At 56.8% G+C, this 23956-nt stretch overlaps 8 protein-coding genes across 8 annotated transcripts; 5 read left to right on the forward strand and 3 right to left on the reverse strand.

Moving 5' to 3' along the window:
• Positions 1-174: 174 nt before the first annotated feature.
• MYCTH_2313783 (uncharacterized protein) lies at positions 175-2895 on the forward strand. The gene is made up of 4 exons (XM_003659549.1): positions 175-233; positions 556-671; positions 728-1393; positions 1449-2895. The coding sequence occupies exons 2-4, from the start codon at positions 597-599 to the stop codon at positions 1908-1910; spliced, it is 1203 nt and encodes a 400-aa protein (XP_003659597.1). The 5' UTR covers positions 175-233; positions 556-596; the 3' UTR covers positions 1911-2895.
• Positions 2896-4244: 1349 nt separating this feature from the next.
• MYCTH_2296844 (uncharacterized protein) lies at positions 4245-7549 on the forward strand. The gene is made up of 2 exons (XM_003659550.1): positions 4245-5209; positions 5259-7549. Exons 1-2 carry the CDS (start codon positions 4415-4417, stop codon positions 7431-7433), a joined length of 2970 nt encoding a protein of 989 aa, XP_003659598.1. The 5' UTR covers positions 4245-4414; the 3' UTR covers positions 7434-7549.
• A 691-nt stretch (positions 7550-8240) lies between these two features.
• On the reverse strand, positions 8241-9890 carry MYCTH_2296847 (uncharacterized protein). Its single transcript, XM_003659551.1, has 4 exons — positions 9653-9890; positions 9213-9430; positions 8401-9133; positions 8241-8346 (listed from the first exon to the last, which is right to left on the reverse strand). Exons 2-4 carry the CDS (start codon positions 9413-9415, stop codon positions 8263-8265), a joined length of 1020 nt encoding a protein of 339 aa, XP_003659599.1. The 5' UTR covers positions 9416-9430; positions 9653-9890; the 3' UTR covers positions 8241-8262.
• An 845-nt stretch (positions 9891-10735) lies between these two features.
• On the forward strand, positions 10736-14428 carry MYCTH_2296852 (uncharacterized protein). Its single transcript, XM_003659552.1, has 3 exons — positions 10736-11509; positions 11577-13214; positions 13267-14428. The coding sequence occupies exons 1-3, from the start codon at positions 10949-10951 to the stop codon at positions 14326-14328; spliced, it is 3261 nt and encodes a 1086-aa protein (XP_003659600.1). The 5' UTR covers positions 10736-10948; the 3' UTR covers positions 14329-14428.
• Positions 14429-15023: 595 nt separating this feature from the next.
• On the reverse strand, positions 15024-16227 carry MYCTH_2296854 (uncharacterized protein). Its single transcript, XM_003659553.1, has 2 exons — positions 16036-16227; positions 15024-15876 (listed from the first exon to the last, which is right to left on the reverse strand). The coding sequence occupies exons 1-2, from the start codon at positions 16076-16078 to the stop codon at positions 15206-15208; spliced, it is 714 nt and encodes a 237-aa protein (XP_003659601.1). The 5' UTR covers positions 16079-16227; the 3' UTR covers positions 15024-15205.
• Positions 16228-16442: 215 nt separating this feature from the next.
• On the forward strand, positions 16443-18712 carry MYCTH_2313786 (uncharacterized protein). Its single transcript, XM_003659554.1, has 10 exons — positions 16443-16552; positions 16608-16641; positions 16730-17090; positions 17148-17309; positions 17375-17871; positions 17931-17994; positions 18051-18137; positions 18198-18294; positions 18361-18459; positions 18533-18712. Exons 1-5 carry the CDS (start codon positions 16503-16505, stop codon positions 17554-17556), a joined length of 789 nt encoding a protein of 262 aa, XP_003659602.1. The 5' UTR covers positions 16443-16502; the 3' UTR covers positions 17557-17871; positions 17931-17994; positions 18051-18137; positions 18198-18294; positions 18361-18459; positions 18533-18712.
• Positions 18713-19197: 485 nt separating this feature from the next.
• MYCTH_2296859 (uncharacterized protein) lies at positions 19198-21332 on the forward strand. Its single transcript, XM_003659555.1, has 2 exons — positions 19198-20385; positions 20451-21332. Exons 1-2 carry the CDS (start codon positions 19352-19354, stop codon positions 21238-21240), a joined length of 1824 nt encoding a protein of 607 aa, XP_003659603.1. The 5' UTR covers positions 19198-19351; the 3' UTR covers positions 21241-21332.
• Positions 21333-22232: 900 nt separating this feature from the next.
• MYCTH_2296861 (uncharacterized protein) lies at positions 22233-23855 on the reverse strand. The gene has a single exon (XM_003659556.1). It carries the CDS (start codon positions 23624-23626, stop codon positions 22286-22288), a length of 1341 nt encoding a protein of 446 aa, XP_003659604.1. The 5' UTR covers positions 23627-23855; the 3' UTR covers positions 22233-22285.
• Positions 23856-23956: the final 101 nt, after the last annotated feature.

Consider the following 23956-nt stretch of genomic DNA (forward strand, 5'->3'; position numbering starts at 1 on the left):
CCGGTACCCCGCCGACGCGCCTTTTCGCAGCATCCTTGGGGCGGTGAATAATCCCCGACGCTCGGCCATTTAGTTTTGCTGGCTGGGGACCTCGCCAAAATTCCTCAAATACTGCCACCCTCCCCCCCAGAGAGTTTTGCGCTTCCCCATCTTCTTCCACACTTCCCTGTGCTTCCCGTCTCCGCTGCACTCAGCCGGCCTTGTTTGGTGACCTTCTTTTTAGTTTGCAAAAGGTGAGCAAGAAAGCCTTTGGAGTTTCAAGGATCATTCATGGTTTTTCCCACCTCACCCTGGTGACCGGAACCGGCTCGGTTCTGGCTTCCCCGCTCTTTGACTCTCCGGAGACTGGAAATCTTCCACACCCCGTCGCGAGATTGCCCGGCGTGGAGGATGTTATGCCAATCAATCCTTCCCCTCTGAGCTGCTCCTGTCCTCCATTGGACTCTTGCCCTCCCCTTTCCCCTTCTTTTGAACGATTTGTCCTGCCCAGGCACCGCCCCTCCATAGCGAGCCTGCCGGAATTTTCTTGCTGAATAGCGGCTAAACCATCTCTAGATCGCTCAATTTCCCCCTCCCTCCTTCCCCCAGAAGTCATAATGGCTGCCAACGGCGTCAACGGGACCAACGGGCCCGCGAGGAAGCACTACAACGAGGGCACCTTCCTCTTCACCGTAAGTCCCGTCTTTCTCGGTATCTGGGTGTCGCCGCCGCTGACCGCCCTTCGCAGTCCGAGTCCGTCGGTGAGGGTCACCCCGACAAGATCGCCGATCAGGTCTCGGATGCCATCCTGGACGCCTGCTTGGCCGAGGACCCCCTCTCCAAGGTTGCTTGCGAGACGGCCACCAAGACCGGCATGATCATGGTCTTTGGTGAGATCACCACCAAGGCTAAGATCGACTACCAGAAGGTCGTGCGTGAGACCATTAAGGGCATCGGCTACGATGACTCCTCCAAGGGCTTCGACTACAAGACGCTCAACCTCCTCGTCGCTATTGAGGAGCAGTCCCCTGATATCGCCCAGGGTCTGCATCTCGAGGACCGCCTCGAGAACCTCGGTGCCGGTGACCAGGGTATCATGTTCGGCTACGCCACTGATGAGACTCCCGAGCTCTTCCCCCTCACCCTTCTCCTCGCCCACAAGCTCAACGCTGCGATGGCCGCTGCTCGCCGTGACGGCACCCTGCCCTGGCTCCGTCCCGACACCAAGACTCAGGTCACTATCGAGTACAAGCACGACAACGGTGCCGTGGTGCCCCTGCGTGTCGACACCATTGTCGTTTCCGCCCAGCACTCTCCCGAGATCACCACCGAGAAGCTGCGCAAGGAGATCCTGGAGAAGATCATCAAGACTACCATTCCGGCCAAGTACCTGGATGACCGGACCATCTACCACGTAAGTAGCAAACGGCGTCCGACGAGGCGGATTGACGCATACTGACAAGACGTAGATCCAACCCTCTGGCCTCTTCATCATTGGCGGCCCCCAGGGTGACGCCGGTCTGACCGGCCGTAAGATCATCGTCGACACGTACGGTGGCTGGGGTGCTCACGGTGGTGGTGCCTTCTCCGGTAAGGACTTCTCCAAGGTCGACCGCTCGGCTGCCTACCTCGGCCGCTGGATCGCCAAGTCTCTCGTCGCTGCTGGTCTCGCCCGCCGTGCGCTCGTCCAGCTCTCGTACGCCATTGGTGTTGCGGAGCCTCTCTCCATCTATGTCGACACTTACGGCACCTCGGAGAAGACGTCGGAGGAGCTTGTCAAGATCATTCGCGACAACTTCGACCTGCGCCCCGGCGTTATCGTCAAGGAGCTGGATCTGGCCAAGCCCATCTACCTCCAGACGGCCAAGAACGGCCACTTTGGTACCAACCAGAACTTCAGCTGGGAGAAGCCCAAGCCGCTCAAGTTCTAAGTGAGATACAGTGTCGCAGAAGATTCAACTTCTCTCTGCCGATATGATCTCGCTCGTCCTCTGGACGATTCCTTGTTCCTCTAATACTTTTTTTTTCTCACGGCATCTGGACGGATAAGCATTACTGGCGTACGGTTCTCAACAAACCTGGGTGGGCGGATAGACTTTATATCCCTGTCGTTTTCCACGTTTTGCTTGGGTGTCTTTTGGGTTGTAAGGTAAAAACGCTCGCGGGATGATGGTGTCTGGCGGCTGTAGGGGAAGAAGTCGATACTCTTCCAAGCTTGGCTCCCCTACTTTCTCTTGCTCTTTCGCTGGCGGAAGGGAGTACGCCTCGGGGTTTCATTTTGCACGAATGGTCGAAAAAGAGATTCGCGCGGGCACGGCGGGGTCAAGTTACGGGCAGTCGGCGTCTTTCAACAAAGACATTGCGGGAGCCAAAAAGGCGCCAATTTCATGACATTGCGATACCCAATGGGGAACGGCTTACACGGGCACAGCAAATCGGCGTTTTGGGGAAAACAAAAGAACTTCAACATCTTTTCTTTTCCTGAACCATTAGACGTCGATACAGATCTTTTTGGCTTGGCGGGGGGCGAGACGGAGGCGTGTCGGCGACTCTGGGCCTAGGAGCCATGGGATCCCCGGAGCAGGCGAGGGAAAGTAGTGGTTCCTTGGTTGGGGGGAGATGGATCGTTCGATAGCGGCCGTACCTGGTTCAGGGAATTGAATGAGGCTTGCCATCAAATTGACTCACTCATGGAATCCTTGTGAAGATGTTCTTGCTGTTGTATTCCCAGTCGTAGATATTGGATGTTATCTAATGACAGCCGAGGACGACTGGGAGCCGTATGTACAAGCCAGAACGAAGGTTGTGTATATTTACTTGGCAGTTTAACGCTAAACCGCCATTGGAGCCACAGTAAATTTGAGATAGGGCTGATCGTTTTGTAGAATATCAAACTGTAAATTTACCTCTAGAACGTGCAGTGGCTGGTCGAGGGGCGGATGTGTAACCAGACTGCGGAGAAATTGGCCGATGACTGCCCTTGAAAGCGTATCACGGCAAGGCTTGAGTAGTAGGACAAAAACGCTCGCCAGTGTCCACATACCCTTAGTATGTATGTAGTGTACAGTACATACTGTGGTGGATTTTCACCCCTGAAATCGCCACGTCGATAAGCCCCGGTTCAACTGATCCATCCAGGGGACCGCAGGCTCGAGCAGGGCACTTCCGTGTTCAGACAGACATGCACAGGGTAACAGACTCCATGCACCGAGTAGCCACTCCAGACAACTGAACTGATATCCGCTCTCATAAACCACGCCTTACTGCTTGCAACGGGTAGCCACCAACTTTGACTGTCCCACCCAAATCTTTTGGTTTGGTGTCCTGATTCATTCCTGGGTACATTCGGATTGTGACTAGTGTACTGAGTTTTTACACTAAGTTCTTAAGGTAAAAGGCCGCCGCACAACAAGCCGTCCAAGAGAGCGCTTGCGGGGCGGGCCAAAGAACTGGGGTTCGTGCCAAAGCGGGGTGCTCCGATAAGCCACCGAGACATCAGACGAAAATAGAGCTACCAAGTGAGATCGAGCTACTTGTATGTAAGGTCCTAAAGCAGACACATGTGAGACAGAGTCGACGATGTTTCCGTTATTTGTTCCTATATCCACTACGCAGTGCGCAGCGTGGTATGATCTTGAGCCAATTTACAACGCCCCTAACATTTGATATCGGCAACACCGACCCCGGCTGCAGTCTCGAATCGAAAAAAAAAAACGAGGTTGATCGATCTGCATCGAACGAAATCACTTGCGCGGAGCTGTGGGCCGCTCTCTCGTCTTCCATCCCCACATTACCCCGTTAGGGGGGGAAGGGGGGGCTCCCCTGGCTCTCACTCGCTTCTGTGGCTCCCTTTGGCTTCCGCTTTGGTGCAAGGCCCGGCAATTTCCCAACTTTTCTGGCTCGCGTCGACGCGACCCTGCCCAGGTTCGATTTTCTTTTGGCGCAATCTCGCCTTTGGTCACCCAGTCGCTCGTTCTACATACCCCCGAACCCTACGCCTCTCGCTCAGATCTCCCACGAACCTGCGGCGGTTGCCTTGCCCGACAACGTGTCAAGCCTGATCTCGAGACGACGCACCTCCGATTTACACTGTAATTGACCGGTTTTGTCTCTTGGTATTCGGATTGGGTCCCGACACCCCTTCCCCCCCTCCCCCCCCTTTCGGTTGACTGCAGACCGCAGCACCGTTTGGAGGACGCATCGCTTCCTACCACCTGAGACCTTCTGGTTTCACGGCAGGCGCATTGTTCTCGTCGGCGGGAACGGGCAGACCATCATTACCGGTCAATCAGAGAGGCATTACATTCGCGTCTCTCCCGGCAGGAGCAGGGGTAGCGTCGAGGGCGTCGGGCCCGGCATCCCTCCGTTTTCCGCTCACGGCCCCTTGGCGACAGAACCGCCACTCGAGGCCTGTTAGAAAAAAAGGACATCCGCCATGGCAGCCATGGAGGCCGCGAACGCCCACTACCACAGTGGGCATCAGCAACCGGGCCCACCGCTCCCAGCTTCCCCAACACTAACGAACCCTGACATGATTCTCCCGGACTACGACCGCAGCGACTCCCCTGACCCCGATCTTGGGAGCTCCCAACATGCGTCAGTCATGATGTGGAAGAACCAAAATAACTCTATGTCTGCTCCCGATATGCACCAGATGTTCGTCGCGACGGGTATGGCCGGGTCTCGCCCATACGGGCCGTCTGGCCCGATCACACCCACTACGCCCATTATCTACGGGAACGGGACTCTGCTGTCGGATATTGGGGAGGTCACTGAGGTTGAGAGCACGGTCGGAAAGCCGTCGCCTGGGCGATCCAAGTCGAGTTCGCGGAGATCGGGATCGACGACGCCCGAAGGAGGAAACGGCGCAGCTTCTCGGTCTACATCTACAATCACCAACGCAGCCATGCTCAAGAAGAAGCCCAAGCGGGGTTTGAACCCCAAACATGAACGCCGGTCTAGCATTGAGAGCACCAGCACCATTACGAACGGGGATCATGCTGCGGCTTTCGCGGACTTTGACGATTCCGTCAGTGTGGGCGACAGTGTATTTCAAGGGGACGACGAGCAGAGTATGGCGTCATCGTATACGGAGGGGACGCCGGCTGTTGAACCGGCGAGGTTGGGGGTTGCCAAGGGGGATAATACCGATCGGTTGTCCACTTACTCGACCACCTCGCTGAGTCGGCGAGCAGAGGAGATTCTGGCGAATGCAAAGAAAAGGCTTACGGTATGTGTAAAGCTCGCACATTGGCATGTCGGCTGCTGACAGCGCCCAGACGATGGAAGGCAACCTGAACCGTGCGCGGAGTTCGTTATACTACAACGCTCCCTATGGCTCCGACGGGTCAACGCCTTCTCCCCCTTATCAGCGAGCGTCGTCGGCGATGTACCCTGCAGCAACCGGTGCAGAGCCGAGCACTCCGCCCGCTAGCCACACCCAAGGCCACACGCGCATGTCAAGCGACATAGCCATGCGGAATGGCTTGCCTTACCGTGTGTCCGTCCCCAGATCGCAGAGCGCGCTTGGGGCCGCCGGCGGTTACCGACAGCCGCTAACAGCGTCAAAGAGCGCCGATCATATTCGGGGGAATGCGGAGGTTGAATGCCATCGTTCTGTTCACCGAACCAGTTTAATTAGGGAAGCCGGCTTGAAACCCCTTACCGAGGACGAGGTTGCGCGACTCGGAGAAGCAGATAGCGAAAGCCAAAAAGCCCGACTCGAGGCATTTCTCAGCCCTCCCCTTGATAGCCCCTCGTATGGATCCTTCCACAGCGACAGTGGCACGAGGTACTCCCAGAGGTCATCATCTGCCTCCCAGATGCGCGATATCAAGGATATCAAGGAGCAGATGCGGGACCTGAAGGGCAAAATATCCAGCCTACGGGAGCAGGCTAGAGCTGACAGTTTGAAGAGGCGGAGTCTGCAGAGCCTCAGGACACCAAGCCCCTTCACTCATTCACAGTTCGATCACTGGCATGCGGAGCCTCCGTCGAACAGGGCCTCCGTGGTTATTGCCGGGAACTCTGCCGACAGAAACCCTTGGAATGGCGAGGAGTCGAGCGTGGATGGCGATGCTAGGAATGCTGCGCAATGGCTAGATAATGGCTACGTCGCCGAAGGAGATACAGATTACGCTGATGCTGAGGAGAGGCTTGATCTCGACCGTGCGGACGGCCCTCGCCCCCTGCCTCCTTCGACACGGGTTGTGGAGACCGATGGCGGCGAAGAGGAAGATGTCTCGGACATGCAGACGGAGAACGGTGACGTTGATGACGAGCAGGAGGACACGGAGCAGGAGGAGGATACCTTTCACGACGCAGAGGACGCCGACTACCTGAGCGAGAGTGGGGAGTCTCTCTATCACGATACTGTCCAGCACCAGATCTCGCATGAAGACCGTGAAGACGCATTCGATTACGGGCATTTCTTCCTGCACAGCGCCATGGGCACCATGAGCCTGGAGAGGCGATCCAGCACAGACAGCTATACCTCGGAGGACTCGGTCGAGACGACGCGAGGACCAGTGGCAAGCGGCACGAGCAGCGACGAGCAGCGCCCGATGGTTGGCAGACGCAACAGCAGCAACTCAATATCTACGATCGACACATTCACCACCGCTCATGAGGGCCGCTCCCTCAAATCTCCCGTCGGCTCCGACGAACATTACGGCGCTTCCGAACCCTCCTCCCGCGCGACCTCGGCCCAAAGCCACCGCCATCGCTCCGGCAGCACGGCCACAGCGAAGCGCCTCTCCCTTACGTCGGAAACTCTCCATCCGCCGACCTCGGGCTCCGCAACGCGGGACAGCGACGGCTCCATCTCGCCCATCGCCGAGGAATCTTCCGCCGCAGGCTCTCCCGCACACCAACCGTCGTCATCCAGAGCCGCCTCCCGCCGTGCCTCAGTAGTCCTTCGCCCCATCTCCGCTGCTGCGGTTACACACGGCCCCGTCCATCACCGCCCTTCAATCTCATCTTTCGAGTCGGTTGGGACAAACCGCAGTTTCCCGCTCGTTAACAAGACCCGTTCCTCCGAAGGAGTACGAAAGGCAAGCAGCACCGGCGTCCTCACACCCCGGGACTCACCATCGCCTTCATCTTCGGCACCTGTGCCGTCGTCAGGCAAACAAGGTCAGCCTTCCGAACTGGGTACCATCGCGAGCAGGCTGCTCAGTGACGTGGAGCAGCATGCGATTACTGAGGTTGCCAAAGGGGAAGCTGCAGATGGCGCCAATGGGATGAGCGACGGTGAGGCAGGAAGCATCGGCGCTCCGCGGCCGCTAGAAGCGCTCTTGCGTGAGGATAAATACCTCGTCGATCGCATCGTGGCCTGCCTCGGTCGGTGTGTACTGGGATTGACGGAGAATGGACGCGCGAGCGCCGAGAGCAGGATGTATCGGCGGCGGCTGGATGCGGCCAGAAGGGTGTTGGAGGGATTAGATGCCGTCTAATCTTTTACCGCCATCTCATCGCTTGCGTCTTTTTGTTCTTATTGCTCTCGGTTTGCCTGTTCACCGCCCAGAAGCGCAGGGTTTACTGACCGCTGGCGTCCCGCTGCGCCGCGTGAGTATGGAACTCGAAAGAAAAGAGAATAAAGCAGAAGGGAGAAACGGGGAGGGCGGGTGTGAAAGGGCACCGATTTGTTTTACCGGGTGACCAGGCGTTGCGGTAGGGGGATTACGATGATGATGTATGAGAGAGTGTGGTGGCGAAGACTGATGGCCATGAAGTACATGCCCGAGGACAGGAGATGGGAGAGTGGACGAGGCGATGATGGCGAGAAGGGAAGTGGCTTTCAAGGGCACCATACCCTGAAACAGGGACGAGAAAAGCCAAGCTGGAGGCCCGATTGCAGAGCGGAAGATGGTTCTTTCACTCTCTCTGGTACGAGTGATGGTGTTGAGGCGGCCCAGATGGGAGCTTGCTTTTCTTTGCTCCATGACGGTTCAGGAGAGGAGAAATGGTTCGATACCCCAAGTTCTATTTCAGTGTATATTTTTTTTTTTTTTTCCCCAGGATATATCAGCTGCATAAGAATACGAGTCATTTGTCGCAGGACTTGTTTCCCTTTTCTCGGTCTACCTCCAGTAACGCACGATTTTCCACGCCATTTCGCACAATTCTATGGAATGGCACCAATGTCCTTGACCCTTTTTCTCTCTCTCGGGGCCTTGTTCACTCAGCCCTTCTTCTTTTTTTCTTCTTTTTTAAACCCAAGTCACCGAATGAAAATTTAACGCACATGGAAAGAGGAAAAGAGGATAAGAGAGCCGGATCAACTCAACCGTCCTGGAAAGCCTCGTTCCTCGCTTTTTCGCTCTCCGCGGACGTCCCCTCGGGACGCGGCCGGTTGGCGATGAGACGCTGTAATACTTTGTCAGCTTACAGTCACGCAGGGAGGTGGCCGGCCGTACGTACCACCAGATTGCGCAGCAGCACGGCGATGGTCACCTTGCCGGTGCTGGGCACGTAGATGCTCGCCTTTTCCTTGACGGCGGGGCCGTCAAAGTTGCGGTAGCTCGAGAAGTTGATGCACACGGCGCCTTCGCGGATCAGCTCGGTGGGCACCTTGAAGTCCTCGGAGGGGACGCCCGAGATGACGACGTCGCTGAGCGGGAGCACGTCCTTGAGCCCCCAGCCCTCCTTGTCGTGGACCTGGTGGCGCGGGGCGCGGATGCCGCTGCCGCGGGTGAAGAGCTGCACGCCGTTGATGTCGACGCTGTAGACGGTGGCGCCGTCGTTGGCGAGCAGGGCGGCAAGCGGGCGGCCGTTGACCTCGCTGCGGTTGATGACGGTGATGGTCTTGCCGAAGAGGCGGTTGCCGTAGGCCAGGATGGGGTTGTAGATCTGCAGGTGCTCGAGCGCCTTGACGATGGCCAGCGGGGTGCACGGCAGGATCGACTTCTTGGTGTTGGCGGGCGGGTCGAGGAAGCGGATGTTGTGGTACATGTTGAAGAGGTGAGTGTGGCAGAGGCCCTCGACGTCCTTGGAGAGGGCGACCGTCTCCTGGATGTAGCGGTCCTGCTGCTGGTTGTTGCGCCAGATGGGGTAGTAGACCAGGATGCCGTCGACGGCATCGTCTTCGTTGGCGGCTACCACGGCCTCTTCAAGGCTTTCCTTATCGACCTTGCGGAGGTCAAAGTTGAAGCCGCTGCGGAAAGGGGGTGGGGAGTGTGTTTGTTAGAGTCGAACATGGAATACAGCGGCGAGATACGGCGAGTGATGCTCACTTCTCCTCGCACGTCTTCTTGGACCAGTCGGCATACTGCCCAGCGGCAGGGTCGTCGTTGGCCAGGAAGGCGACCAAGGTGGGCTTGCCTGCCTCTGGGCTCTGGACGCTAGCCAATGTCTCCTTGACCTCTGCCAGGAGTTTCTTGGCTATTGTGTCGGCGAGGATGACCTTGCAGGTCTTGGGCACCTCTTGCGATTCCATGGCGTGGACGTGGTGCTGGTGGCCATGTTAGCTTTACCAATGCATTGTGTTAGGCCGTGTTCTTTTTTTCGAGGCCGGGACCGAGTTGCGCCGTTTCGTCGCCTTAAGGTTGGGAACGCTTCAGAGCAATTGAGGCTTGTAAGTGCACACACAACGCGGTCTGGGGTGACTCAACGCCAAACCGCTGACCCAGGCTTTTCAGAGCTAGAAGGGAAATGGGCAAAAGAAGAAACTTACCCCGCGAACCCCACTGACAACCCAAAAGTCTAACGAGGAATTGAAATTTGGCTCGTGGGGTCTAGGAGAAGGGCGAACAATTTTGAGGAAGTTTGTATGGATCTAGTTAAAAACGAGCTAGAAAAAAAACTGAGACTTGAGAGTGAATCATCTACTCCTGCTGAGAGATTTCGAGTTCAGCAGCCTCCGATCGGTAGGATACCCGGCGATTCACAAACTACCGACCCCCTGCCACGACGTGTTCTGCCGTGAAAATTTCGGGCGGGATGCCATGCGCTCAGTTGCCCCTCTTACCTGTTGAGGGTTAGCGCTTGTTTGCCGCTGAGGGATAGCGTCATAATCAACACTCACCGCCCGTCTCTTTAAGTTTACTGCCGCGGGGCAGCGTGGGGCAGCAGGGCGATAACGGCCTGTCAAGGTCTCTGGGAAGGCCAAGCAACAAGGCTCAACTGTATTGCCCGTACCGCCGGACAAGAGAGCTCATCAATAGCCTAGCTGTCTAACCAACAAAAAGGAAATACAGAGCTCTTGCATTGCTCTTTTCTCCGCCCGGGGTTCAACAAGAGCACGTGCAGAGGTACTTCCCGCGGGCTCAATATTTTTTTTCCTCCCCGGGAGCTACGAGTTGCCCAATCATCCATCAAACGGTCGCTCGTGTGTTTCAGACAGCAATTTGCCTCCGGGGTACCGAAAGCGGCAGTCTCTTGTTAACGACAACCCTTGCGCCTTGTTCAGGTTATCCGTTTGCACGGCCCAGAGTGCCGGCTGGTACTGGCCATGGCTCAGTTCAAGCAGTGGGCGCTGGAATATGTGCTCTCGGACGATGAGCCTGTACAACACGAAATCACAAAAAAGGCCGCAAAAGGCAAGAAGTCGGCCGATACGCCTCGGAAAGCTATTCTCCCATACTGACTCGGCTTGTGTTTGTAGAAATTGAGAGCTCCAGGGCCGGCAGCACGGTGGTGGGAAACTGGGCCGCTTCCGTGCAGCAGTGGATGACCACATCAAACGCGGAGGATGATCAGATGGAGGATGGCGAACATGGAGGAAGCGGGGATATCATTGCTCGGGCTAAGGGTATGGGTCATGTCCCTTCGATCCCTCATGGTGGACTGAATCTGATTCTCTGCTGCCTTCTCTTCTCCAGCTCTGGGATTCTTGGCCGGAACACTAGAAGCGCTCGACAAGGCTACGCTGAAGTCGGATCAAGGTATGCGCGCCCAAGTTGATGACCACAGAGAGGCCCCTTGACTCATAACCGTCGCAGTCCTCCGCCTTCTCGGCTTCTTCGGCGCCATGTTCTCATACGACCACAAAGCAGGCATCACGGCGTCTGCAAAGGCTCTACGGCAGCTGTACTCTATGAAAGGCTTCAAACCGAGCATGGGCGTCAAGGTACTAGAGGACGTCTGCAAGATCAAGGAAGACTTCAGACTGCAAACTGCCGTTACTAGGCTGGAGGTCTACGAGCTCTTCCTCAGCCTTGTTCGGGATCCGGCCGTCAGCAGCGAGCTGAAGCACAAATATGGTTCGGCCTGCGGCTTCGCCCTTGACATGATTCAGGTTTGCCAAAGTGAGAGGGATCCACGGAATCTCATGGTTTGGTTTGAGATTCTTCGTATACTCCTCGCCGACTACGACCCATCAGCCGAGGTGACCGAGGAACTCTTCAAAGTCTTCTCGGCTTATTTTCCAATTTCCCTCCGGAGCTCTGCTACACCGATTGGGATCACGGCCGACGATCTGAAGGAGGCTGTGAGAAGCTGTTTCTCGGCACACCATCGCGTTGCCCCTCACGGCTTTCCCTTCCTCCTACAGAAGCTTGACCAAGGAGATGCCGTAACGGTCGCTGTCAAGGTTGGTTCACTAGCCAATTCCAAGAGATTGGGTTGCAGACCCGAACCGGGACGCTGACCTCGACTAGGTTGACATCTTGAAGACCATCAAAGCTTGTATTGAGCAATATGAGAACCCGCCGGCCAACATTGTTCCACACATCGAACAGATCTGGAACTCGCTCAAGTACGAAGTACGGAACGGCGAGGTAAAGGAGACCATCGACGCGACTCTAGATGTGCTCCGGGCTATTGCCCGAAGGCTGGATGGCACGAAGAATCATAAGCTGGAGGTATCGTCACTCAAAGGTTATATCGGCCTTGTTTCTAGAGATTGCCGGGACGATCTCGCAAACCCCACATACACGAAGCAGGCCGGGCTACTCTTGATGACCGTCATAACTGCCACCATCAGAGCATACGTGCTCTATAACGCAGGTTTCATTGACATTCTTCGTCAAAACCTACGGCAGCCCAAGTCGCCCTCCCATACTCGGGACCTTATTCTTCTTGTCAACTCTTTTCTGAAGACCAGGATGGAGCTATTCAATGCCAGGAAAGAAGCACACCCGGATGACGAAAAGAGCTTGAGGGCCGAATCTCGTTCCCATCTGGAAACATTGTTCCATGATATTTACTTACCCGTTTGGGCCGGCAAGGCACAGGCTCCTACCTCTGAGGAGAAGGACGTTCTTAAGCAGGTCATTCAGGGTCTCGCCCTGCTTGTTAGCCAACAAGTGCTCCAGCCGGATGGGGCCCCTGTCTTATTATGTTCTAGTTCGGTTTGCTCCGAGATTTGTTCCCTTCTAACCTCAACAATCATAAAAGGTTTGACCTTGAGTCCGAATGACAACAATGACGAGGACTCCTCTCTGGAAGACGAGGCGGTGCTCGCACTGCGCACGGTTGTCACCAACTATACCGAGGGTTATTCAGAGCTTGCGAACAGAGTCAGGGCAGAGGTCAAAAAACGGGACTGGGCCAAGCCTTCCGAATACTCGCTCGGTGCTCTCAGAAACCTCCTATCTCGTTTCACCTTCATTGGTTGTTCCGAGATACCATCAAGAATCGGAGCTGATGACCAAAAGCGGTTCTCGCCCCTCCAGCATTTCGTCACACTCGCAGCAAGCCTCCTGGAACTCTTCCCCCTTTCATCCGAGTCCGAGTCCGCCGAAACTTCCCGCACCAAAGATGACGCGTCTGCGAATGCCCACGTGATATCATCTCTCCATGCCTCGGTTATCTGGTTCCGGGACGCATGCGAGGCGAAGTACGGAAAAGATGCGCTGAACTCGAATTTGACTAGTAGTCAGAACTGGCTAGACGAGTTTAAGCAACTACCAGAAGACTGGCTGCTGCAAATACACCGCGGCGATGGCGCGTCTAGCGCGACACCGCTCGAAGTGCTGCAAGAGGATGACCCCAAGGTCTATCTTCAATTCTTGAAGCTCAGCCTCTTCATTGTGTGGCAACTCTACCGGTCTGCATCCGCCAAACGCCAGGGACCGTGGGATGAGAGAGCTCTTGTCCAGCTCTCCCAAACGACCGCGCTGGTGGTGCAAAGTCTCGACGAAGAGCTCCAAGTGCGTTGCAACCTGGCCTATGAGGCCTTCAATCTCTTCCGCGACACGCATGCGCCTATTGGAAAGGACTCTTGGGATCTCTCCACCGGGCTCTTGACGCTGGGAGTTCTGCAAGGGTTGCGGCCAGGGGCATTGGCGGGATTGGTACGTTGCGTATCCCCGGTCGCCTGCAGGTTTGACTGACCAGCACTCGCAGTATGAACCAGGCGGACAAGCAGAACGTTTCATGCGCGACTCACTTGGCTTCGTGCACTCTCCATCGCGCGAGAGCGACGTCCTGGCGGCCATCGGGGCAATTCTCGCAAACAAATACAAGGGTGGGCCATCGACAGCCGACCCAGAGAGCCTGTTGATGAAACGGGTCCTTGACTTCTGGGGCAATTGGCTTGGGGAAGCCACCACAACTAAGCCAACAGAAGAGACCACCTTCCAAGCCCACAGCACGATTGCCATGAATATCGTGGCCGGTGCCGCCGCCCGTCAGGACAAGCACGTCCTCTCCTTGATCCCTTCGATCCACCAGGCGATTCCATCCCCGCACCCCAACGGCGAAATCCTTGCCAATTCTCTCGGCCTCGTCATCAAGCAGAACCCCTTTCTCACGCCCGAAAGCCACTCCATCGTCAAACGCTTCTACAAACAGTGGATCTACACCCACCTTGCCAAACCCCTTCTCGGACCCGCCCAGCCCGGCGGGTCCGAGGAGCCCAACTCCGCAGCCCGCTACCGCGCCGCGGTCCTGTCCGTGGTGTCTAATTGTCCATTCGCCGTCTACCAAGACGATTTACAGGCGCTGATCCGGCTGCTCATTACTGCACTGTCGTCGGCAATGGCAACGGAGACGGGGGCGGCGGCAGCCTCTCCGTTCACATGGTCGCAGATCATAGCGGCGCTAGAGGTCTTGGTTGAGATCTTGACGCACGAATCGGAGGCACTGAAGGGGTATCTGAGGGAGGTGATTGGCGGGGTGACTAAGGTGTATCAGGCCTCTTGTCCTCCCAGGAAAAGGGACACAGAGACCGTGGGAGATGGGGGGCCGGCTCAGCGAGAACAACAGCAGCAGCGGGCGGTGTGTCGACGGCTCTCGCTGCAGGTGCTGGGTGGGATTCCCAGTCGGTTTGAGGAGCGGCTTGTAAGGGCGCATGCTTTGCCCACGCTGCGGATGTTGGCGGTGGCTTGTGGAGACCCGGTACGGAAGGTGAGGGAGGTTGCGAGGACGGCGAGAGGAAGTTGGGCCAAGGTCGTCCAGAGCGGGTGATGGGAAACGCCGGGAGAGTGAAGCAAAGGGCTGGGTTGGTGATGGTCATGCAAGAGGGATAATAAGCTTACCAATACATTGAGTTGCCTCTGACTCCTGCAGGTGCTTTAAGTGAAGATTTTTTTTGGTATCCATGCCCAGTCCTTACTACTCAAAACTGGTTCGGTGTTTGTATCAGCTTCGATGCGCCTGGGATGGGAACTACATCAAGCCTGACGACGACTTAGCCAGGTAGAGGCCTCCCCCCCTCCCCCTTCAGTCCCACCAATCCGAAAAAAAATGCAAAGTCGAGATAAGCATTTGGGAGCAAGGGGTCCTGGTGAGTTCAAAGAAGGCCGCTGCTGTGACAAAGCTGGGAAGTGTGCGGCGATGGGAGAGAGGGTCTGTTCTATGAGCAAGAGATTTGGGAGTAACATTCAAGTTGCACCGCAGCATCGCAGCGGGCGAGCTAAACCAAGGTTGTTAACATGGCCGTGGAGGCTTCTTTACCTTGGTCAAGGTAGGTTGTCGTAAAGGAAATGGGATCCCTTGGAGCACTGGGTCCACGCGAATCAGTTATAAGTCTGCATTTCTGCATAGCTCATGCCTCGAATTCGTCGCGACGGATGGCTGCTTGTTTCAACGCGTGACCCCCCGATCTCAATCCGGGCCATGGCTGTAGAGTGACCATAACATGGGAGTGCTGGCCGGTACTACGTAGGGGTAATCTGGCTCAGCTTGCCTGGTAGTCGAGTCTAGATGCCATGCCTCGCAAAGTGCAGTGCATGCCGGGCATCGATCCAATTGGGTTTCCTTTCTACCAACCCAATCATATATATGCCCGGCACCAGGATCCATTGCTCGGTTTGCCGCGCTGTCACCGACCCCCGTCTCAAACTCACGCCTTTCTCCTCTTTCCCCCCTTCTTCCCCGCGGCCGCCTGCGATCCGGTCGCCTCCTCGGCCGCGGACCCCACAACGCTCACGTTGGCTTTCGCCAGCATATCCAGCATCTCGGGCGTATACGTCGCCGCTTCCTCACCATCCCCGCCTTCCTTGCCCTTCGCCGCCGCCGCCCTCTTCGGATCGGCCTTTCCAATCACCGGCACGCTGCTAGCAAACATGGCCTGAAACGGCGCGGCCACGAAGTGCCCCGCGGCATCGAACCACTCGGTGAAGGAGCGGGCGAACTTGATCTCCTCCCGCCCGCCGTCCTTGCGCGTGACCTCGACGGTGACAAAGTACTCGGGCACGTTCTTGCGGGTGGACGTGGAGATGCGCAGCGTCTCGCCGCCGTCGCGGCTGGTGCCGACGTAGACGGTGCCGCGCTCGACGTAGAGCACCCAGGCCGTCAGCGCGCCGTTGAGCAGCGCGTAGGCGGCGACCGCGGCCGCCGTCAGGTACTTGGTCGCCTCGAAGCCGTACCGGTAGTCCCAGGCGAAACAGGCGGCGGCGAGCGCGAAGGCCGAGTAGCCGAGCGCCAGGCGCACGTCGGTCAGGCGGTGGGACTGCGTGAAGCCGATGCTGTTGAGATAGTTGGGCAAGGCGTCGTCGCTGGTGTTTTTGAGGTCTGTTCAAATTCCGAAAGACGTCAGTTCGGGAGTTGCGGGAGAGAGAGGAAGAGTGTGTGTGAGAGAGAGGGGAGGGAGAGGGAGGGAGAGGGAGGGAAAGAAGTGAAGGGAAGTGAAAGCAGGGGAAAGAACAAAGCAAGAATGAAGGAGTGTCTTACCTGCGAGGTTGTAGACCGTAATCTTTTCTTGTGAGGCTGTCATTGTCGCTGATGGCTGGGCGGACCAGCAATGATCTGGACCGTCTGGAATATTTGTTTGGGGAGTCGGTCGACTCTGGAAGGGTTGCGAGATGTTAGTGGTCCCAGGGCACCTTTCAGGTCGGCCCTAGTGTCGAGCAAGAAGAGCTTCAACTTTGGAAAGGCCACCTGCACATTTGGAACAAGCCGCTAGCTGCCCTCCGATTGGTTCATTCGTCGCGTTAATACTAGTACGCAGTTCACTGCTGACAGGGGCCCGCCGCAGCCTGCACCTTCTTCCCTTGCTTGGCAGAGCTTCAGCGGATCCGGGCAACGACACCTCGCGACCTGCTCGAGCCTCATTGCTTCCTTTTCTGAACGCAGCAAACACGACTGGTCAGACGCAGAGTAGCCCACCACCCGTGCAAGGCAGTGTTGGCAGCGACAAGATGGCGCAGCAGATACCGGTGCAGACGATCCATAGGGATCCCCAATTATTGTATGGTTACTACTTCTCAGGGCCATGGCGAGACTCGGATTGCTGACGATGCTAGCTACTGGATCCTCTTCCCCATCACCATCGTCATGGTATTGCATCCCTCTTCTCCCCCCTACGCCACGCGCACCCTTCGCCGTAATTGGCCATGTACGCAATGACTTACACCCTTATTCGCAGATCCTCACAGGCGTCCTCCGCCATTACGCGACCGTTTTGATGGCCTCGGCTCCCAAGAAGCAAGACCAGAAGACAATGCGCGAGCAGCGCGCCCTGCTCCACGGCATCAACGTGCGCGGGAATTACCACGTCCTCTCCAAGTCGTCATTCACCGCGCGCCGCGACGCTCTGATTTCGGCTTACGAGGCGGGCGCCTACCTCAAGGACCCCGACAATCGCGGTCAGCCACCGCCGAACCCGATGAGCGACCCCAACGCTATGGAGGGCATGATGGGCATGATGAAGAACCAGATGGCCATGATTATCCCGAACACGCTCATCATGAGTTGGATCAATGCCTTCTTTAGTGGTTATGTTATCAGTTGGTTCCCCCTCCCGGACTTGGCTGCCCGGTAGGCGCGGCCGCTAACAAGCACAGTGAAACTGCCGTTTCCCCTTACCATCAAGTTCAAGAGCATGCTCCAGGCAGGTGTGGCGACTAGGGATATGGATCCCCGCTGGATGTCGAGCATTAGCTGGTATTTCCTGTGCATCTTCGGCCTGCAGCCCGTCTTCAATTTTATCCTTGGCAGCGAGAACGGTATGCATCCCCGCCCCTGTTGCTCTTCTATCCGGATATCGTATTAACGCTCCCGTTCTTCTCAGCTGCCAACCAAATGGCGCAGCAGATGACCCAGATGGGCCCGCAGGGCGCAGGCCAAATGTTTGGCCCCGGTGTCGACCCAAACAAACAGTTTCTCGCCGAGGCGGAAAATCTCGCCGTCATCGAACACTCTTCCGTTTTGGACGGCGTCGAGCAGCGCCTTCTCGAGGGTATCAAGGTGTAACAAAGATATCAGCCCACAGGAATCGCCACCCCAAATGCGAGCATAGACTTGATCCTCGACAGCTTGCCGGCCCATCACTCCCACCACAGACAGCACCCAAGCCCCGGCCCTGCCATAGACCCCGTAATCCTGTACGGCGGCTTCGTGTTTGTTGGGGTCGGTGCTTCTTCGGAGGCGTCCACCTCTTCCACCGGCTTTGACGGGGTCTGGTCGTGCCATTCTTCGGCAATAACTCTGAACCGGACCATCTCGTTATCGTCGAAGTACATGACCTGGTCCTCCTCCTTCCAAATCCATAGATTATCCGCTGGCTCGCTTGAGAGGAAAGGGGTCAGCTGGGACTCGACGGTGGTGGGAACTCGGGCCGGGCTTACAATTCTGAAACCTCTGGCAGCTCGGTCCAGGGGACGAATATGTCGTCGAAAAAGTCTGTGGCGACTACGGAGCTGGTTAGTGGCGTCCATGGTAGAGGCAACCTGGAGCGGTAGACTCACGATTTATCCCTTCTGGCGACTGGTCCACGATGCGTGCTGTGATTACCTCACCCTTGTGTGGCCTGAACACCACCATGCGAAACTCAACTATGGGTGGTGTCAACACGGCAGCCGATCAAGGCCGCTTGCATGGGCGGGCGTTCATACCGTTGACGTTGACCATCCCATCGCCATGCCCGATCAACCCTTCCGAGGTCCACAGGATATCCCAGAGGCAGATGCAGAGGCCGATCTTTTGTACTACCTAAATGACATAAATGAGAAGGGTTAGGTGGATGATGATGGGGATGGTCGGAGGGGAGAGACTTGCCTTGTTCGCATATTTCGCGTTGATGTTGTCTTCGATGGCAACATGACTCTGCTTCCTGAAGTCGTCTGGTGCAATCTGCACGAGGTCCGCAAACTTGGTCTACCCATGGTTCAGAGTTAGCCGGGGCGACAGGAAAGAGAGCAGCGGAACCGCCTCGCGTTGTGCGACGCACCAGAATAAACATGGTGATTTAGGCGGTACGCCTTTGCTGATCGGCACACTGGGTCGCCAACCAAGAGCGATGAATATTATTCTGTACACTAAATGTCTATGACACGGCAGCAAAGAAGACGTCGCGATCGCCCGCGAAAAGGGGAATGACGGAGGGCTTTAAAGTTGTCGAAAAAATCACAAGGGGGTGAATCAGTTTGCTAAAGTTCCGTGCAGTTTGCTGGTTGTGTCCCTTGTCACATTCTATGAGTTTTATGAAAGCATTTTTCGATGTGAGCAGGGCTGGCGTTTCCCTCAAATTCATCGCATCTACGGAGTAATCCGTACAGAGAGAGACCCCACGGCGAGGCTCGGTCGAGGCTTGCAGCACGGTGCAGTGGTTCCGCAGTCTCGCATTGTTCTGCCACCCAGATCCCTGTGCCAAATTGTTCACCGCCCAGCAAACACACAGTGCGAGAATGAATGTGCACGTACTAGTTCGTCACTTCCTGTGTCGCCAACCATCGCTCCTTATCAAAACACACGCCAAACCGTCGAACTTTTTTTTCCCCTGCCAGATAAAAAGTTCATCCACCCGCACCTCGGCAATCGCAAATACAACTGCAACCTCACACTGTGCCATCTTACCCCGACGCCTACTTCTCTATATCCCCTCACGGCTGTCGAGGGTTTCGGATTCAAGTGAAGACGCCTCTTCTCAGCCGTTGGGCCGCCCGTGGTCCGTGGTACCCAAACCGTTCTTGGGAAGCTCAACCTGCTGCCAACATAACACTTCAAGTGCACCGGTCTTGGCACACCCAGTGATTTCGATCCACGGGCCATGTCCTACAATTACGGACCCCCTCCCCCGCCTCCTCCACCTGCACCAGCGAGCGGCGGCGGCTCGGCCGTTTATCCGTCATACGGACCTCCTCGAGGCGGACAGAGCGGCCGAGGCCGCGGTGGTTCCGATCGTGGTGGCTATCACCAAGGAGCCCCCCCGTACGGCTACGGCCAACAGCCATCCTACGGACCCCAAGCCCCCGCGCCATACTCCGGTCCTCCTGCCCAGGGTGGTTACTCCCAGCCGCCACCACAGTCGTGGCATCCCGAACACGGACACCAACACCCCCCGCAAGGTGCGACACACGGCCCTTTGCCCGCCCAGAACTACCACCCGAACTATGCGCCCCAAATATATCAACAGCAGCCGGCATACGGCGGCCAGCCCCAATACCAACCGACCCCTCAGCCCCCTTATGGCCAGCCATACCCAGCACCTCCACCGCCCGCTCAGCAGTGGGCGGCCCATCCCCAGCCGCCTCCGGCTCGTGGCGGTTATGGCGCCGGTGGGCGCGGGGGGCGTGGCGGTTACAACGATCGAGGGCCACCGCAAGGACAAATGATGGGCCCTCCGATCCGGATGGGTTTTGATGGCAGCCAGCCGCAGACCCCTCCCGCTCCAGCGAGCGCACCGTACCCGTATGGCGCTCCTCCGGCTGCCCCAGCGCCGTATCATGCCCCTTACCAGGGCTATCCTCCTCCGGCTCCCTATATGCCTGCCCCTCCGTCGTTCGACGGCGGCCATTCTGGTCACGGGTCTCGCCACCACGGCCGAGGCGGATTTCACCAGAACAATAAGTCTCGCCCCCATTTCGGTGGCGACAAGAACCGCGGGCGCAACCATGGCCAGAACAAGGGCCCGACCGCTCAGACGCCTCCTACCCAACACCAGAAGCCTGATGCTTCGTCTGCTGGGAAGAAAAAGAAGCGGAAGACAAACACGCTCGGCTTGACGCCCGGGGACGACTCGGGGGATGATGACGAAAACGAGGAGGAGCGTCTCAATGAGATGTACGGTGCCGATGCTCCAAAGTAAGCTTTCTTTTCCCTCTTCTCCCGATCTTGGTATCTCCGCTTTCAGTGCTAATCATGTCCAGCCCCCAAACGCCGTCGGACATTGCTGCGTGGATTGCCGAACGCCGCGCCAAATACCCCACGAAAGCCAGGATCGAAGCCAAGAAAGCGGCCGCCAAGGCTCAGAACGGAGATGGCCAACAAAGCAAAGGTGATTCCCTGGAGCAAAAAGCTGAAAAGCTCAGGAAACAGCTGGAAAAGGTCGAATCGAGCATCAAGCGAAAGCGCGAGCAGCAGGACGAGGGCGATGACATGAGAGACATCGATTTGAGCTCTCCGTCGAGCGATATCAAGTCGGATGACGAGAAACCCGAAGTCATGTCGACTCGTCAGGAGCCGAGCAATGTCCCCCCACCACCAAAAAAGGCAGACCCTACCAAACATTGCAAGTATTACTCGACCGGGGGTACATGTGGCAAGCGGGGCAAGTGCCGCTTCGTTCACGACCCCGCAGTTCGCGAGGCTGCGCTGAAGGAGCGCGAGCTGAACGGTGGGCGCATTACTCTTCAGCAGCGCATCACTCTAAATGACAAGGACCAGGAAGATCTCGCGATCGTCGAGACGCTCAAGTACCTCCAGGATAAAGGTATCCTTCCCAAGAAGGTGGTGCCCCCTGCCACCGAGGCGTCGGGAGAGCAGCCCGAGCATACCGCAGCCGAGACCGGGTCGACGGCTGCCCCGGCGGATGCCGAGTCCAGCAACGGTCTGCCGCCCATCCCGCCGCAGCCCAATTCTTCGGATGACGACACAACTAAGTATCCCGGTTGGAACCTGAGCGGCTTCGGCAACACAGGCGTCAGACCGGGTGAGTAGAGCTCATCAGTTCTGCGTCGTAGAACCAACGGCAACCGCTGTGCTGCTCGTCCTAACCGCCGGAAATCTCGGCGCCGAGGCGCAGGCCGTCGGATGCACGGCTAAGTGGGGTGGTGCCTAGGGTGTCTCCCCAGCTGGGAGCAAGCCGATGATCAGTCAACGCTACGGGTACACATTGCCGTCATGTCCAGCTTTTATCTCCAATCTGCAGCGTTGCCCCGACAGTGTCGAGGGCGGGTCGTTTGTCACGCTTTCACAATGCTTCAAGTTTCATTCATCGTCTTAATTTCGTTTTGCTCGAATTTCTGGGCTGGCATCGGAGTACGGTCAGCGTCAGGCTGTTCGGGACCAAGGAGCTTGCATCATTCCCTGGGACGTCCTAGGACGTCCTTCTTTGGAGCCAGACACCATCACTGGCGCGTCAGTACTTTGCAGGAGTAGTTTCGGCAAGACATCCAGGCGGCGTTCTAGGAATCGCATAATCTCTTCCATTCTAATCTCCATATTCCCAATCTGCATTGTGTCACTGTACGGGAATTGGAGAACTTTGAAGCTGAAGTGTTGTACCACAAGTGTGACAAGGAGCTGCAGAAATCACGCCCAGTGGCTGGTACCGGTAAGTCCTCACATCGCAAGTGTTTCTTTCCCTGCGAGTTAATGCCCAAAGCGCGTGGAGGGTGTCGTCAAACAAGTGGTGCACATACCGGTTGCTGGGGTTGGTTCGGCCGTACGATGGTTTGTGTATTTTCAAGTACAGCCACCCCATTCATTGGCCATCTGGGTTGTTCCCGGCTTGGAATCAACGATTCCAAGCTATTTGTCTCAAATATGCTCACACAATCAAAGTCTAGCTGCCTAATAACCTCGGCTTATCGCTTGCTACTTTCATCCAGATCAAAGATCTCTTCTAATTGTTTCCTTACTTTATTGTTATTTTAATACCTGGTTGAGATCGTATGATATTGCCTTCCTATTGGGTATAATTTGACGTTCCGAACAGAAAATCATCGAGAAACCACATAGATACGAACTAGCGCGGGATCGTTCACAGTTCGACTTTCTCCCTCCTCCCCTTATTATCCCTCCCCTTCATTTTCTTCCACAGATCATGCGACCAATGTCCTTTATCCTTCTTGTACTTGTCACTTAGCCTCTTGATCAGCCAGTCCGCACACTCCTCCTCCCGCCCTTCACTCTCGGGATTCCCGTCAAAGAGCGCGGCGCACTCCTTGTCAGTCAGCTGTGCCTTGGTAGGCCACTGCCCGACCGTGGCGCCCATGTCGGCGTCAAGGAAGGTATCGACGAGGAGGATTGCGGCGCGACGTTGGGCCGAGTTCCACTCTTCATCTTTGTTCTGTTCTGCCTGCTGTTGTTGGCCGCCAGAATAAGGGGTTGTGAGGATGCGGAGAATGTGGGACGCTCCCCCGGCGGAGGCGGGTTGGGAAGGGGAGAGAAAGGCGGTGCGGAAGAGTGGGGATTTCAGCAAGCTCGTGAGGAGGGAAATGCGGGCTTTTGTCAGGCCGGGATTGGGAGTTACCGCTGGCTCGGCCTGCGTCTGCGTCTGCCCATGAGCCTGCGCTGAGCCCTTGCTGGTGGTGGGGAGAAGGGCAAAGATGCTGGTTTCGAGAGGATCGCCGCCCCGGCACGTGGAGGGGGCTAGCTTGGCCCAGTGAGACTCGATCTCGGCGAGGGCTTTGGGGTTGTTCTGGAGGGTGGAGGCCAGGATAAGGGAGGCGATGCGGGCCCGTCCAAGAGCCGTCTCATCCTCCGGGTCCCTCGTGGAGAGGCAGAAGAGTTCGTGGATGGTGTCGTAATCCTCGGCAATCTTCAGGCCGTAGTAGATATCGTGCGAGATCTCCTCGAGCATCTCGAGCGCGCCGTCCACGTCCAGACCCTTTTTGAGAATGGTAAGGGACTTGTAAAAGGCGCTGCCCTCTTCAGGGTCGGCCGATTTGGGCTTCTTCACGGAGCCTGCGGGGTCATAGGAGGGCGCGTTGGGCGGGGGCTTGGCCTGCTCTTCAGCTTTCTCTCGCTCGACAACGACGACTGACGAATCCACTGGGAGGCCTTCCAGCGCTGGGTTGTGCTCGTCCGGCACATTGAGTTTGGCCTCTTTGACGCCCGTGTAGACATTCAACCGCACGTGAAGCCCCATCGGGAGTTCCTGGTCCGGGTGGACTACTTGGAACTCGTCGGTCGCTTGAAAGACCTTGGGATAGCACTCTGCCGGGTTATCGGTGTGGCAGATGAGTTCGACATCGGCTGATGGCGATGCCGAAGACGGGGATTCACCGGCCGCGGATGAGGAGGCCGATGCACCCCGTGCCAAGAGGCCCATGAGCGCCAGCAGGTTGAGCGGGAGCATCTTGAGCCGGTACTCGACCATTGTAACGGTCGAGTTCTTGAGTTGTCTCGAGGGCAAGCGGATGCGAAGATGAGAATACGAGGCAGGTCTTTTTTTGCACCGCAGAAATTCAATTATATAGGCACCCAGTAAAACACATAACCTCTCGACTGTGGCTTCATCCACTGATCTCCGCAATGACTCAGAAACAGAAGGCTGAGGAAAGGCCAGATTGACTTATTCAAGGCGAATTCGCGTTCGCCCCTTCCTCTCTCGGCCACCGTCTTCAATGAACCAAGAGACAGGCGCGAAGCTGACGGAAACGTGGAATTTACGGGGCATTTGTTGATTGGTCTGTAAGCGCCGTCCCGC

Source organism: Thermothelomyces thermophilus, chromosome 1 (assembly GCF_000226095.1).
Source record: "Thermothelomyces thermophilus ATCC 42464 chromosome 1, complete sequence".
Lineage (NCBI taxonomy): Eukaryota > Fungi > Ascomycota > Sordariomycetes > Sordariales > Chaetomiaceae > Thermothelomyces > Thermothelomyces thermophilus.